The sequence below is a fragment of the Mucor velutinosus genome (genome assembly GCF_035048745.1).
Source record: "Mucor velutinosus strain NIH1002 chromosome Unknown tig00001569, whole genome shotgun sequence".
Classification (NCBI taxonomy): Eukaryota; Fungi; Mucoromycota; class Mucoromycetes; order Mucorales; family Mucoraceae; genus Mucor; species Mucor velutinosus.
This window is the reverse complement of record NW_027041921.1, coordinates 792,341-807,373: the sequence shown is the minus strand read 5'-3', so window position 1 is coordinate 807,373 and position 15,033 is coordinate 792,341. Positions and strand designations below refer to the sequence as shown.

At 39.4% G+C, this 15,033-nt stretch overlaps 4 protein-coding genes across 4 annotated transcripts; 1 reads left to right on the top strand and 3 right to left on the bottom strand.

Moving 5' to 3' along the window:
* Positions 1-57: 57 nt before the first annotated feature.
* Positions 58-2,555, bottom strand: ATC70_012440 (uncharacterized protein; the record flags this gene model as incomplete). Its single annotated transcript, XM_064831612.1, has 7 exons — positions 58-1,080; positions 1,134-1,228; positions 1,304-1,439; positions 1,505-1,852; positions 1,911-2,019; positions 2,079-2,353; positions 2,418-2,555. 7 exons carry the CDS (start codon positions 2,553-2,555, stop codon positions 58-60), a joined length of 2,124 nt encoding a protein of 707 aa, XP_064677892.1.
* A 637-nt stretch (positions 2,556-3,192) lies between these two features.
* On the top strand, positions 3,193-4,220 carry ATC70_012439 (Fungal_trans domain-containing protein; the record flags this gene model as incomplete). Its single annotated transcript, XM_064831611.1, has 4 exons — positions 3,193-3,352; positions 3,416-3,483; positions 3,549-3,828; positions 3,886-4,220. The coding sequence occupies 4 exons, from the start codon at positions 3,193-3,195 to the stop codon at positions 4,218-4,220; spliced, it is 843 nt and encodes a 280-aa protein (XP_064677891.1).
* A 1,076-nt stretch (positions 4,221-5,296) lies between these two features.
* ATC70_012438 (uncharacterized protein) lies at positions 5,297-5,819 on the bottom strand (the record flags this gene model as incomplete). Its single annotated transcript, XM_064831610.1, has 3 exons — positions 5,297-5,410; positions 5,472-5,669; positions 5,718-5,819. 3 exons carry the CDS (start codon positions 5,817-5,819, stop codon positions 5,297-5,299), a joined length of 414 nt encoding a protein of 137 aa, XP_064677890.1.
* A 5,844-nt stretch (positions 5,820-11,663) lies between these two features.
* Positions 11,664-12,494, bottom strand: ATC70_012437 (uncharacterized protein; the record flags this gene model as incomplete). The annotated part of the gene is made up of 1 exon (XM_064831609.1): positions 11,664-12,494. The coding sequence occupies one exon, from the start codon at positions 12,492-12,494 to the stop codon at positions 11,664-11,666; it is 831 nt and encodes a 276-aa protein (XP_064677889.1).
* Between the last annotated feature and the right edge of the window lie 2,539 nt (positions 12,495-15,033).

Here is a 15,033-nt window from a genome sequence, read left to right as displayed (position 1 = left end):
TGGAGGGGTGTCATTTATACATGTCTAATTCTATGTTTTCGTTGTTCACTTTAGAAATTAATAACGGGTATTTGAACCACCTGTCAGTTTGGAAATGGTAAATACACCTAGAATTACGACACCCAAGAATGTAATGGCTGCAGGCAACAGCATGTCTTGAGGAATAGGTAAGTTGTATTCAGCAGCAATGTCTCTCTTCTTCATTGTGTGTGAGGAAGACAGTGATCTCGACTTTTTGTTCTTAATCACTGGCTCATCCTCTTCTTCATCGTCTTCCTCCTTGTCTGTTTCTGCAACCTCGCTCAAATCTTCCAATTTTCTGTTTTCTGCTACAGGTGAGGTGGCTGCCAACAAGTGGCCCAATGTCGTAGGTTGGCTTGCGGGCGCATCTATCATGAATTGACTCGAGTTTGCCAGCTCCTCTTCCTGCTGCTTTTTTTGCAACTTTTGTTGTTCTGCAACAGCATCAGCAAGCGAATCATGGACAAACAAACGCACACGATCTAGTCCTGATTTTCTGGCAATTTGCACAGCATCAGCCAGATCAGAATCACAAGTCATCAGGACCTGGTCGTTTTCATCATCCAAATAGGCCACTGTGAGCCAGTCTTCATCATGCTTATCGCTCTCTCTGCCAACAGCAATGTAGGATTGTGAAATTGACAAATGCTCGACCATGATCTTTTGTTGGATGGCCTCTAGCAAACCTTGAAAGTTGCTGCTATCATGGCGAAGTCGATGCGTTTTGTTACCATAGTTGAATTTAAAAGAGAAGGTGTTGTTGATGTGAGAGGAAACGGTTGAATGATTGTCGTCGTGAACTACTGAGGCTGAATCTGCAGGAGTGAGTTCAGCAGCATAACCTAGACCAGTATAAGTAGGAGCATGGCCGGGCATGGGCGAGATTGAGGACAAGCGAGCAGAGTGCTCGTATTGAGGCGAGGAGGGTTGAAACATGTGCGAATTAGCAGCTTGAGAAAGTGAATCAGAGATGGCTGACTCGGTCTCTGTATGATCACCTGCCGCAATGCTACTCCAGAATTTACCACCATCCCCTTGATTACCTTCAATGCTGTTGATCTACATGAATGTTAATATCACTGTGCAGTACGCTGTCTCTTCCACAACGTTACCTGTTCAAGAGTAGCATATGTCAGTCTAAGAACATCAATCAAGCCTACAATATTCCTGTCTTCATCCAATACAGGTAAATTCAAGTAATGGCCATCTGATTAAATAAAAGATTTTTTTTTTTAAAAAAAAAAAAATAATCACGCGGTAAATTACCAAATGTTATAATTACCATGCATTTTCTTGAGAGCATCCAGAATACTTGTTGATGGGAGTGCTGTGTCTGGATGAGGCGTCATGACACGCACAACAGAGCAGTTATCAGGAGCAAGGCCAGCAGCAATGACTCGCAATACAATGTCTTTGGACTACACAGCATAGGGCGGATCAGAAAACACACATCTCATGCACATCATTGGATCAAGGCACTTACAGTAAAGATACCAGCTAAACCTCCGTGATCCATGACCAGAACTGCGGTAGTATGGTATTCCTTCATCAATTTAGCGACTTCTCGAACCTGAGCTTTGACATTGACTTGAACAGGGCCTGCTTGATCAAGCACCGTAGTTAGATCAGGGCAGGACATTTTATCCCTCAATGCCTCCATGTATTGCACAAACTGCACAGGACTATTTGCCCATTCACGTTCCACACCCTCCAATGCATCGTACAGCTTGCGTGAAGATCCGTAAGCCTTTTCCATTTTGTGCAATGCCTCATAAATGCATTTGGTGATATCGAGCAAGCCAAAAATATCACCTTCTTCATTGCAAACAGGCTATTTGTTTGTGAGTGATATTAAATCGAATGATTTTTTTTTCCCCTAAATACTTTACCAAATGACGGAAACCACGGGATACCATTAAATTCAAAGCATCTTGCGCAGATGTATCAGCAGTGACACACATTGGGTTCTTAGTCATGATATCAGCCACGGTAGTTGCTCTAGTAGGTATATCAACAGTTAGAATCGAAATGCTGTGATGCTGTATCGTGAAATGTACCTTGCATCCAAGTTATCTGCAACGACTCGATAAGCCAAATCCTTTGCAGTGAAAATACCGCTTAGATGCTCCTCATCATCTACCACCAATACACAGTCGCTTCTCTTTGCTGCCATCAATTGAGCAGCCTCAATGACGAGAATGGTCTCCCTCACAGTAAGTGCCTGAGCAGGCCGGAGAGCAGATACTGTACCTGCGATTTTCTTGGTTTGCTTGATACGTGTAGAGCCACCCCTCTTCTTCATCAATTCCTGTTCGATTTTCTTACGGATGGCCTAGAAAAGCAGTAGTTTGCCGTAAGCAATGGACTGAAGTTGGCATTTCTTGATAGCAACATACCTCATCCTTCTTGGATTGCCGTTGTCTACTGGATACAGATAGCATATCAGATTCAGAAGATTGGATTGCAGCTAAATTGGTGCTTAGCGAGCTTGGTGGTCTACCAGGTTTGTTCTTGTTAGATGAAACAGTCGACATTTTTAATGATAAGAAGAGAAGGAAAAAGAGGAAAACAAGGAAAAAGAGCGAAATAGCCTTTTCACTCACTTCTCATTACACAACACACCCTTCCCCTTATTAATTTTAATGGATTTTCCCCGCAAGTGGTATTTTTGGACTACATGAGGCTTTTGGTTGTGCGCATTTCCTTCCGAATGCCATTGGATGATATGAATCCCTTCTTCCCCCGATACATCTCATACGTTACCTTATTGAAAGATCCAACAAGAAGGGAGCGAGAGAGAGAGAGAGAAAGAGAAAGAGAGAGGAAATGGCAAAATGTAACATATTTCAATATAAAGCATCAGGTGCAATTCATCTGTAGCTTGTTTAGCGATACGATCAATGATGATACCATGTGTAGAGAATGGAATCATCCATCACTGTGACTATTGCAAGTCATTGGGTCTCTATTTTTATTGTTCTTCATATGGGTGTGCAAATGGTTAAGATTTTGAACACAAGAACAGGAAACTCTATTTGCTTCTCTCTCTCTCTCTCTCTCTCTCTCTCTTTTTCTCTGCATTCTCACAGTTGATCTCTTGATCTTTTTTTTTTTTTTTTTTTTTTTTATCTCTCTCTTTCATACTACAAAATTAACAAACTCAAGGAATTTATGGGACACGCCTGTTCCAAAGTTGTAAATACAACTCATCTCACATCTGTCGACCATGGGTCATTGATACCGCAGGGTATCTACACGGCAGATAACGATTATGATATCAACATTGTTCGCCATTTAATCAGGAAGGGCCAATTAGCTCCTTTCTACACAGGTAAGCTCATTCTGCTCCTCGACACCAATTGACATGTGAATCTCTGACGCTGGCCATGCGCAGGTTTGATTGAACCTTGCTCCAACTACAAAAAGCTTTCCTATGAGACTGAATGTCCCATCTGCTTCTTGGTGAGTGTGAGACATCAGAGGCATTTTATCAATCAATGTACTGATTCAACGTATGCGCTCTATAGTACTATCCTTCTAGAATGAACAGGACGAGATGCTGTGATAAATCGATTTGCACAGAGTGCTTTCTACAGCTCCGAAGATCTTCATCGTCTCCGCTTGTACCTGCTGTTTGTCCCTTTTGTGTACAACCAGACCTGGGAGTATTGTACATTCCACCAGAATGGAGTAAGCATTATACGGCTTTCAAGAAAAGAAGACTGGATCTGTTTAATAATACAGAGGAAAAGAACCCAAGAAGAAAATGGAGACTGGATCGAGATGATCCGGATGTGGTGCTCGTCGGTAGGTGGATTGCACATGAGGATGATGGAACACATGCTCAACCCATGCTCGCTATAGACACGATCAGACCTAGATGGGAGGAAATGCTGGAGGAGAGAAGATCTTCTGCTGTTGGTACCACCCGCCGAAGACGCGTTCAATTGAATAATGGAGAGAGAGGCTCGAGATCAGCAAGAAGATCATCCTCATCTTACAACCTAGAGAGATATTCATCACAGGAGAGCACGCATACAATCTACGATACATTTGCTAATGTTGATTTGGAAGATATACTCGTTATGGAGGCGATTCGGTTATCCTTGGTCGCAGCAAACGCTGCACCAACTACTGACAATGATACACCCCCGAATGCCACTACTCATAATACTACGACTACCACCACCAACATTTAATGTATAATATATCCCAACACAATCAACCTGTTGCCTCTAATTCACCACTTTTCTTTTCTTGCTTAATATGATAATCTACTAATTCTCCCTTGTATTATATGCTTTCAATAAATCGAAATTAACCTGCCTGCCTGCCTGCCTGCAAATGCCCTACATAGTGCTGCTGTTGTTGTTGTTGTTGTTGTTGTTGTTGTTGTTGTTGTTGTTGTTGTTGTTGTTGTTGTTGTTGTTGTTACATGCAATTTGATTGTCTTTGTTGTAGCACTTTCTTCACTCCGCTTTTGTAGTGTGTGTTTGTGTGTGTGTGCCTGATTTGCTTCGCTCTCCCCCCCCATTTAAGAATGTGCTTGATTTTCTGCATGATAAGTGACATGATGTGATATCATGTGCATTACAATGGATGTATTGCGTCTAAGCAGCTCATGGATTTTGTCAATCAAAGCTCCTTGAACAAAACAAAAATGGTAGCTTTCTCGGGTGTCGGATGCAATCCCGGATTACTTTAAACCATTTGTTTACAACGAAACACTAAAAAAAAAAGAGTGTTACCATAAAGCGTGTGGATGGTATCACATTGAATCTGGTGGAGAGTTGGTATAACTGATTGCAATAAATTGATATAGGCGTTTTTCATTTTATTTGATTGTGTAGATCAGCTTAGATGAGTAGGTAGTGGAGAGTATGAGAAGAGGGGATAGTAGTGTCATTTACTGGAACGGTATCTATGGTAGAGATGGCATTTGTTTATAATTAATTGGTTTCTAGAGGGCACTATAAGAGCTGTCAGTGCACATGGTAATTCATGTATCGAAAGCGGTTCGAACAGGGGTTGGAAGAAGGCTGTAGAGTGCAATCACAATATATTACATTGGAATTGCCTTTTTCTCAACAATTTCTTTCTTGGTTTAACGGCTACTTGAGCTGCGAGTTTAATCACATCCTTGACATTGATATTTGCCTTTGCACTACACTCTCCGTATTTAGCTCCTATTTCTTTCGCTAATTTCAGACCCTAATCATGTATAGAATATTAAACATCTGATAGTTTTGATGAAAGAGAAAGCCGTTGGTTTTCATTATACCTGCTGATGGCTAATGGTGACGCTTGAATCCGTTCGTAAATCAATTTTAAGCCCCACTAAAACTAATGATACGTTATTTCCACAATAGTGCTTCACTTCAGGTAACCACTAGATGATTTTCGTTTGTTTAGTGAAATGTACGAGTCAGTTAACCGGTTCGAGTGTGTACCTTGTCCCTGACATTTTGATACGAGTTCATGTTATCCACTGCAAAGCATATAACCACGACATCTGTTTCAAAATAAGAGAGAGGACGTAGTCTGTCGTAATCTTCTTGACCTGCTGTATCCCACAAAGCAAGCTCAACGGGCTTGTTATCCAAGTCAACCCGAGAAATGTAATTCTCGAATACTGTTGGTAGATATTTCTGTCTGCTGCTTTAGAGAATTTCGAGGCACATATGAGTAAACATTACCTCTGGAAATTTGCCGTTTTGATATACTATCAACAAACTTGTTTTTCCACAAGCACCATCGCCTACAATGACAATCTTCTTACGTAACGTTGTACGCACCATTATTCTAGATTTTTGTGAAATGCGAAAAAAGAATAAAAAAAAGAGAAAGAAGATTTTTTACATATAAAAAGGAAGCATCGAGTATTTATAATGTCCAAGAAATATAATTGACAGCAGCCACCATTTTTTCCACCCATATTTGGTGTAACTCACAAATCATTTAAAGGTACCTAAACTATGTCATTGGCCAACAAGCCGAGAAATTTTGAACCCCAGTTTTCATTTGTCTCATGTGGATGAAAAAAGGCAGTTATTGATCATGAAGATTTCATTTAGTGTTTCATATGTGGTGCAGATCGGCTTGTCTGGTAACAAGCTTAAGGAGGGGTTTCGTCGCCATATAATCCTTTGATTTTCTTGCACCATGGATGATATCGATTAGGCCGCGAATGATAGACAATATAACTTGAACAAAGTAAGCCTGCTTATTTTTTTGCGCTCATGTAAGACATGGATTCTCTCTTGGTACACGTAGTGGATACGCTCATCTGGTGAGGATTACAAACTTCAAATGGGATCAATCGCAGACGAATCTTATTGATCTAGGTTTTAAGCATGATGGCCGTAGATGGTAATTTTCCTTCCCTTTGCCTGAAGATATGTCATACATACGTATGGTCATGTATGAACGGAATAGAAAAGGCTCATTAGGTATCCAGAGTTATCATCTTTTGTTTGAGATCCTCCAATATATAAAGATTCAAAAAAGGCACTGAAAATATAAGCTAGCCCACGTTCAATGCATTTGCTTCAAAGTATTAGACAGAAATTAGGGATATCTGATGTGCACACATAGATAAGAGCCAGGAATCGACTTTGCGTCTCAAATACTGCAAGCTACCTTAAATGAAGGTGATGTAAGGCTATAGTATGCTGTAGTCAAAAGCTCATTAAACACTGGATATCCGGTTTAAATGATAGGCAAATGAACGAGGCGCAGCATCAGACGAGATCATCGCTCGAGTGGTACACCTCTATATTACATCCTAAGTAGTAGAATGGTAATATACCTGCCACGTATATTGGTATTGAAACTTCAATCACTTTGAGAGCGTCTTTGCTCAGTTACCTTTCTCATGTAAGACCTGCCGATTATAAGTAGGATACTGATGGATAAGGTATTGGAAAACATTGTAGTCAAAACCGCATGATCATATCAAGCTTCGTTATCGTTTGTTTAACAAAGGGTCAAACTTGTGCTGCGCATTATGGTACTACTAGTAACAACTAGTAACAACTAGTAAGGAGGCACAGCTTTTTCACGCGTTTTAGCAAAGTTAAATGCTTTATTACAAGGTCATAATGTACCCTCTTTTGGGAAGTAGTGTCAGAAATATAAACAGGTTTTCAGTCGTTACATTGGCTGTCAAATTATTAAGACAGTAAAGTGTAAAGTAACCAATATATTAACAAAGAACAGTGTTTAAGCACTATTCTTTATTCAACTGCCAACTAAACACGTCCTCTCATATATTGAATTCTGTTCACCTATGTTTGCTCTACAAAATGAGGCATCGATTGGATACCTACTGCGATACTTTCTTTCAAAAATGGAGTTTGGCATGGCAAAAATACGTCTTTCTTCAGTAACAATAACACAAAAGCGTCCATACGGCGCTCAAGTCTATAGAATAAATGCAGGGTATGTATTATGGACTAATGTTGGTTAACGCACAACAGAAAGCTTATATGCGCCACTACTGTAGCAAAAATTAGCGTTTGGGCGATTGATTTTGGATCATTTGCCTTTTCGGTAGTGTAGCTCCGTGAATCCATTTAAACTCGATTTCATTACAGTTTCCAGATGTCGACTCTTTTATCACAGGGTTTGTAGGTATCAAGAGTCTCTGTTTAATCAATTTTGATATATGATTTCGTTGCTTGTTCCACATATTGTGCTGACACCGACTCAGCATGTCTAATACTATCAGCCATTTCTCCTTATGAATCATGAGTATCTAACATTATGATATGGATGGACTTCAAGTCTAGCTTTCTGGCTAGGTATGGCATCTCTGTTGTGGACGACCATTAAAAGTGCCTTACTGACCTAACGAGCGTTTCGTTCAATCCGAGCAAGTTGTTAGATTCAAGGTTGCGTAATATCATTGACGTTCAAGTCCTCAAATTACTGAAATAGCGCATTTCAAACAGAAAAATTTATGCCTCAGGGTCATAATAAAAGCATCTATCACTTAAGGCTTGAGCTTCACACAATGCTGAATATCTGGATCGTCAAGTAGAAATGTGATTTATCTACTGGTTTGGCAATGCAACCTATAACGCCTTACTTATAGGTCGAATTCTGTTCAAATCTAGCCATTTTCAAGCATGGATAATTCATGCCACAAAGCGTTTTGAGCGCTTGGAATAGCACCACACACCTCCTCTTGGCCACGCTTTACTTCCTGATGCTTTATCTCAAAATTTTTAGGTTTTTGCAAATTCATGAAAATCATCGTTTTTCCATGAGTAATAATACCAAGGGAAAATTCTTGAAAACCAAACGATCGCATTTTTCACCTGATGAATTCGTAATAATAAGTCGATGATAATAATCAGTTGTCAACTGTATCTAAAACGAAAGCAAAAAGCTTCTTTATTACAGGGCATCTAGCTTGCTTAAATATGGTAGATCCCTGGTCAATGACTACTACGTTGAGATGGTATATAAATAGCAGGCCACTGGGGCCTTATGGATTGTTGGTATAGCTTGTTGAGAGGCCACCTAAGTCGATATGTTTCATGTAGTGTAGGTGGATCTCGGTATCTTGACATTGGGGAGATTGAATGTATTGTAGTTCCTGAGGCGCCTGTGCACACACAATTGACTGGAATTGTAAACGTAGATGTGATGTGATACGATAAACATCATCTATGCTGCTACACTGTAAAAGGTGGCTTGAGGAGAAAGTGAATGTAGCCTAAGATGCATGCTTGTATGCAACATCACCCCAAAAATAAAGACTTTTTCTAAGATACATATGATATCAAATTGATCGTAGAGATGGAATGCAACATTGGAAACTCTTTACATGAGACTTTTATATGCTAAATTTTGACATATTCACAGAAAACCTATTTTCATATTTTTAGAAATTTCTCATTATTTTTGGCTTAAAAGCTAAGAGTAACCAGTATCATTCGATGCGGCTTCTTTTGCCCTCTAGAGGTGTATTAGAAAGTTGGGTATGACAACGACAGCTTTCATAGTCAAATTTAGCAAAAACGTTTATTTTTTTTTAAATTTTGTTTATTGATTGATTCGCGTACACTGAGAGTAATAGGTCAGAGTGAAGAGGCGAGTGCAATTTAGATAAAGAATTGGATAACTATAAGCTAAAATATGAAGAATAATATACTAAACTAAACTATATAAAAAAAAAACTATCTAATAATTGGCTTTGGATTACAGGAGGGAATGGCACTGATCTTCCGCAATGGTCTGACGAACACTGGTTCGAATACTGGCCAATATCGCTGTATGGTCCATAGGAACATTGTCATAGATGAACCTCATGTGGGCAAGCCACAGTTGACCAAGGGTGATGATGAGGATTCGGAAAGGCTTGATTCCAGCAATTTGGCAATACCAAACGTTGGAGAAATCAAGTTGCAGAAGAGCCTCTTTAATATCTAGAATCGAGGTGGTAGGCCACAGAAACTCGAAGATGACTCCCTGCCAAACTTTCTCTTTAGAAGGACAATGAAAGAGGAGGTGACTTGGGGAATCGTTCATAGACAAACAAACTGGACAGAGAGGAGACTCAAAGACTTTGGGCATAATAAAATGCAAAAATCGGCGGTGAGGAATTCGACCCAGAATGAGACGGTATATCACATTACGTTGGACAGTGGTAAGAGACAGGGACCAAAAAAATTTCCAGCTGGACGCAGAGATTTTGCGCAATGCCAAAGGAGAGACCACAGACGAAAGGACAGCCCGACGAAATGCCTTAGCCGAGGCCTGAACATTACCAAGAGGTTGATCATCAAGGAGACGAAACTGCTCAATCAAAGGAGCAAATGAGACGACTGAATCCTCTAAAGGAGCTGGGCTACAGACTGGCTCGAAGTAAGGTTGAAACTGTAATTTCCCTGTCGCTAGGCAAAAACGTTTAAAGGATGTGAGATCAAGTCAAGTTTGAACACGAAAATACCCACTGCACAATTTCAGATTAAATTGCCGCAATTACTGCTGCTACCATACAAGACTGAGACTAAATCTACTGGTCGTGACGTCGGATAAGGTGCTCTCTCGTTTTTTCATGGACCCGTTTTTTCACCCTTTTTGTAAAACGCGTTTTAGTATCAAACCATGGTGGTTTTGGACATCGTTTGATTGATAATAACACTCTAGCACCGATAAATCTTTCTTGTACTGTTGGAAGAACTTGATACTGCTTCTTTGAAATGGAATATATTAGGTACCATTTGATAACGAGCACTGGAAGGCGTAGAATTAACACTAATTCAGTTTGTTTATTAGGTTTTAATAATTTCTTGCTTGCTTGAGTGAGTGCTGCTGCCGTTACTTCTCTGTCATCTCTGCTGCCTCATTCTTTGGTTTATCATGTCTGGTGATTACTTCTTTGGCCATTGTCTGGTCTCTACTGGTGGCGTTCGTTCCTCGGTTTGTTTATGATGCTGGTGTTGCTGCTGCTGCTGCTGCTAATATGGTCTTTCCTGGTCTACTGTGCTAGGTGCATGCTCGTTCTCTGGCCTATATCTGGTGATTGCATATCCTCTGGTCTATCTGCGATGCCGATAAGCAGTTAGTAACTTCTTTGGTCTTTGTCTGTTCTCTACTGATGGCGTTCGTTCTTTAGTTTGTCTATGGTGCTGGTGTTGCTGCTGCTGCTGCTGCTCTTAATATGATCTTTCCAGATCTACTGCGTTTGTTGCGTGCTCGTTCTCTGGTCTGTATTCGGTGATTGCGTATCCTCTGGTCTATCTACGGTGGTGGTAAGTGGTAAGTATCTTCTTTCTTCTGGTCGCAATGGTATAAAACTTCTTTGAACGTTTGTATTATTGCTTCCTTTCTCATGATAATGCATTCATGATGTTTACTTTGTTGCTTTTTCTTCTTTTTCTTTGTTGGTTGTGTTACTTTACATCCGACTATTACCATGTATATTGTTCATGTATGGATTTTTGTTGCAACAACAACGAGTTGTTCTGAACGTCTCTGATGTTTTGTTTGCTATACTTTTCTTTGACTCACTTTGTGTGAGTATCCCTTTTTTGCCTACGTACTACTATACTCCTATAGTAGTATGTTCTTTTCTTTCTTTTATTATTATCATGTTTCTTTGAAGCATGTCTTTTTTACGTTGTGTGGATGTGCCTATCGCTGAAGCTCAACGAGACTCTATCCGAGGCTAGGACGCAGATAGGCTGTCTCCACTTGGTTATCACTACTTACAGTGCGCGAAAAAAACGTTCCAGTGTTTTGCCAAATTGCACTTATAGCCAGTTTTCTCTGCAAATATCAAAGCTACTGGGGTTTTCTTAGTTCCATAAATAGCCTAAGTAGTTGGCTATCAGATGATATATTATGCACTTTATTCACGTAATTAGAAAAAGAATGGTAGCCTAATGAAAAGTGAAAAGTCGAATTTATTAAATCTTATAAAAAAGCTCAATATTTAGTTGGACCACCTTTACTCTTGATAACCGCTTTGATTCGGCGTGGCATGCTGCCTATGTATTTAAGACAGTCTTCTTTTGTGAATTTATAACATTCCTGTTCAATTCTGTCTTCTAACTCAGAAATGTTGGTGGCCCTAGTAGGGTACTTGTTCAAACGACGTTTTAGTTGATGCCAGACATGTTCAATGGGGTTTAGGTCAGGGCTTTGGGGGGAGGCCAATCAAGGACATTTTGAACAGAGAATCCGTGATGCGTGAACCATTTTTTAATGGGACCAGAAGTATGTGGTCTTGCGTTATCTTGCTGGAATCTAAACGTTTTCTTGTCCAGCCCATAGTACTCGATAGTGTCTAGCAAAGATGAGTCCAGAATTACAACATAAACTTCTGAGTTAACAGTTCCTTCGGTAATGGTGGAACCATAGCTGGGTTCCTCCGCTGTTATCATGCCCCAGAAAACAACGCCACCACCATCTCCCTGAACTTGAGCCTCAGTTTGATGAGGCATCAACTCAGTGGGCCTGTCAGTCCAGTAGAAAGATTCGCCGTCAGATCCCCACATGTTGACCCTGGTTTCATCGGAAAATCCCCATTTACGCCAATCGTTCGCAGTCAAATGTCTATGTCTCTTGGCCCACACAAAACGTTTTTTCCGGTTCTCCGCAGACACAAAATTGGCTTTTACCTTTTTTTTAGCCTTGAACCCTTTGCGCTTGAGTATATACTGTATATTCCTCAAAGTCATCTGAACTCCCATATGAGCAAGGTAGCACTGCACACCCTTGGGGCCGTTTAAATTACCATTGCGGAGATTTCTCTCAATGTAGTTCATATTTTGCGTAGTGATTTTGCTGCGTTTTCCGGGTTTGGCATGTTTTGAATGACCAAGAAACTTCTTCCTATAGCGAGAAAGTACACTGACGGACAAATTTGGGAAGATTTTTTGAATGGCACGGAGGGAACAACCTTGGTTGAAAAGAGCCTTGACAAATCCTTGAACCTCTTGAGGAATGGGACGTGTCATGTTAAAAAAAGTGATGAAGTAAAGATGGTAAAATATAATGAGGGAAAAGACCAAAATCTCAGGCTTCTTTATACTTTTTTAAGCATTCCTCGGATAACTAACATTTTAAACATAACTGATATAAAAAATTACGGCTCTCAGATTATTTTCGTGAAATATATACAAACAATAAGGTCATCAAGCGATATTTCCAATTTTACGAAATCGAAATTTTTTACTTTACGTCAGTTGCACTTGCTTAATATCTACTGTATCAATTATTTTAGTAGCTAATTTTGTGGCTAAAAACTCAAGCTTTCGTAGTCTTACTTTAGTTTTAAAACTGGAAAAAATTGACAGAGCTGTAAGTGTAAAACTACGAATTGGCAAAACACTGGAACGTTTTTTTCGCGCACTGTACTTTAGTGATGATTGAGGGTCTCAATGCCAGAATTTAAAGCTAAGTGGTGTAAGTAAGGCATGCTCTAGCACCTGGGGGAAATTTGATGATAGCAGCGGCTATATTGCTATTATAGCGGCGCTTAAAATTTTGCCTCACCTCAAAACAGGGGGAAACCCTCGCAAATTTTTTTTAGGTCAGCGGAGTTTTCAAGCGATTTGATTGGCTCAGAGGTTCAGGAATCGATGGTCTACAACTAGTTGATTTCTTATTAGTCTGTCATTTATCATGATATTATGTTTGTAATAAAAGGGTAGCGAAATAGATACAATTTAAGTCCTTCTTTAGTTAAAGGTATAAGACGGTGCAGATATCTGATCTGGCACTTAATGCACAATTTGATTTGAGTGATGTCTCTTGAATTTACTATATAGTAGGAAACGCATATACGTACCATCACCTTAACAACGTAATACACTGCTTTTACGTATGATGAGCTCTTAATAATAAAGACGATAAATCAGTCAGCTGTGAACTATACCTAAAGCAAAGCAAAGAGCTTCTTCATTACAGATCATCTATTCATCTTAAATATGATGGTAGTAGTAGATTCCTGGTTAATGACCACTAGGTTGAGATAGTATATAAATAGCATACTACTAGGGCCATATTGATGTTGGTATAGCTAGTTGAGAGATCATCTAAGTCGGTATGCTTCATATATTGTAGGTGGGTTCCAACATCTTTATTACATTGAAGAGATTTAATCTATTGCAGTTCCTGAGGCACCCGTGCACACGGAATTGACTGGACTTGTAATCATCATTGATGTGATGCGATACCACCAACATCATCTAAGTTACTACATTTTGAAAGTGGCTTGAGAACTGCAGTGAAATCAGATTCAAGAGATTTCTCAAGAAGAATAAAACAATAATAGAATACAATAGAAATCAACTGTATTTTATTTGTGTGTAAAATGAACTGAAGATCCTGGAAGCGAGTAAGAAAAAGAAGAGTATTTATACATTTATAGTTACCTGGTAGGGTTAATGATGGCATAGTGCAATAAGTGCTGTCATTGCGATATCTGGCAATTATTGCTTATTTCTGATTTAAAGAAGTAATCAGTGCAAGAGCATTGGCCTTAACGGTAGTCAATTTTAGTAACCTTGATAGGCTTCACTGAGCTATCGCTATAATATTCTTACTTGATGTTGTAACCATGACAGATTGAGGTGGTGTGATATTTGTTTTTAAACTATGGATTGATACCCACTTATAAACAGACTTGATATGAATTATCCTAAGAACTTCTATGTATCTCCTACTGGTTCCATACTTATAGCTTTTGACAGCAATATTAGACTTATTGATTCTTATAAGACAGAATAATGCTACAAATTTAAAATTGCAATTGTCTCTTTCTATGGCGACGTATATATAGTATTTGAGGTTTAGTTTGTTCTTGCTGTGCATTATTTGTATGCATATATGAAGATATTTCTTGCCAATATCAGGCAACTATTCATCGAAATGGCCCATGTGTTGTATACTATACTCAAATACTATGAAGTCAGAGGCATATAAGATTTAAAACCTTGAGCACTGGACAAGGCTCAACAAGCCCTTGTCCGGATTGACAAGCATGCACACGAGATCCTGGTTGAAGAAGAAGAACGACAAGCCTGAAAATCATATCAACAAAGATTCTCACATTCGGTTCAACCGCAAATGAGATGGAACTAATCGTTGGTAAAGATAGGCATACTTATTACTATCAATGAGATCGCAGGCATCCTTCGCAACCAATGAATATTCTGATACAAGTTTTAAAGATATCCTCATTGTATCCCAAAACAATAGTTTTTCAGCCATTAGCAGTAGCCTCGTTTAAACGAGTCAATAAAACTACTGCCTACATGCCACATGATGTTGAAATGTTGCAAAGAATCATGATTAGGAAGTTGACATTACATATATTTTTGACGGTGATGAGCCAAGCTGGCTGGCGTTGCCCGATATGAAAATTCCCAACAAGAGTAAAGAAAGTATCCAGGTTATGCGATAGTCGTCTCGACTTCATGACCCACATTGAATCAGCATCCGAATCATCATTTGTCATCGTCAAAAAGGTATTTTGATCAGGCAGCAATGCCG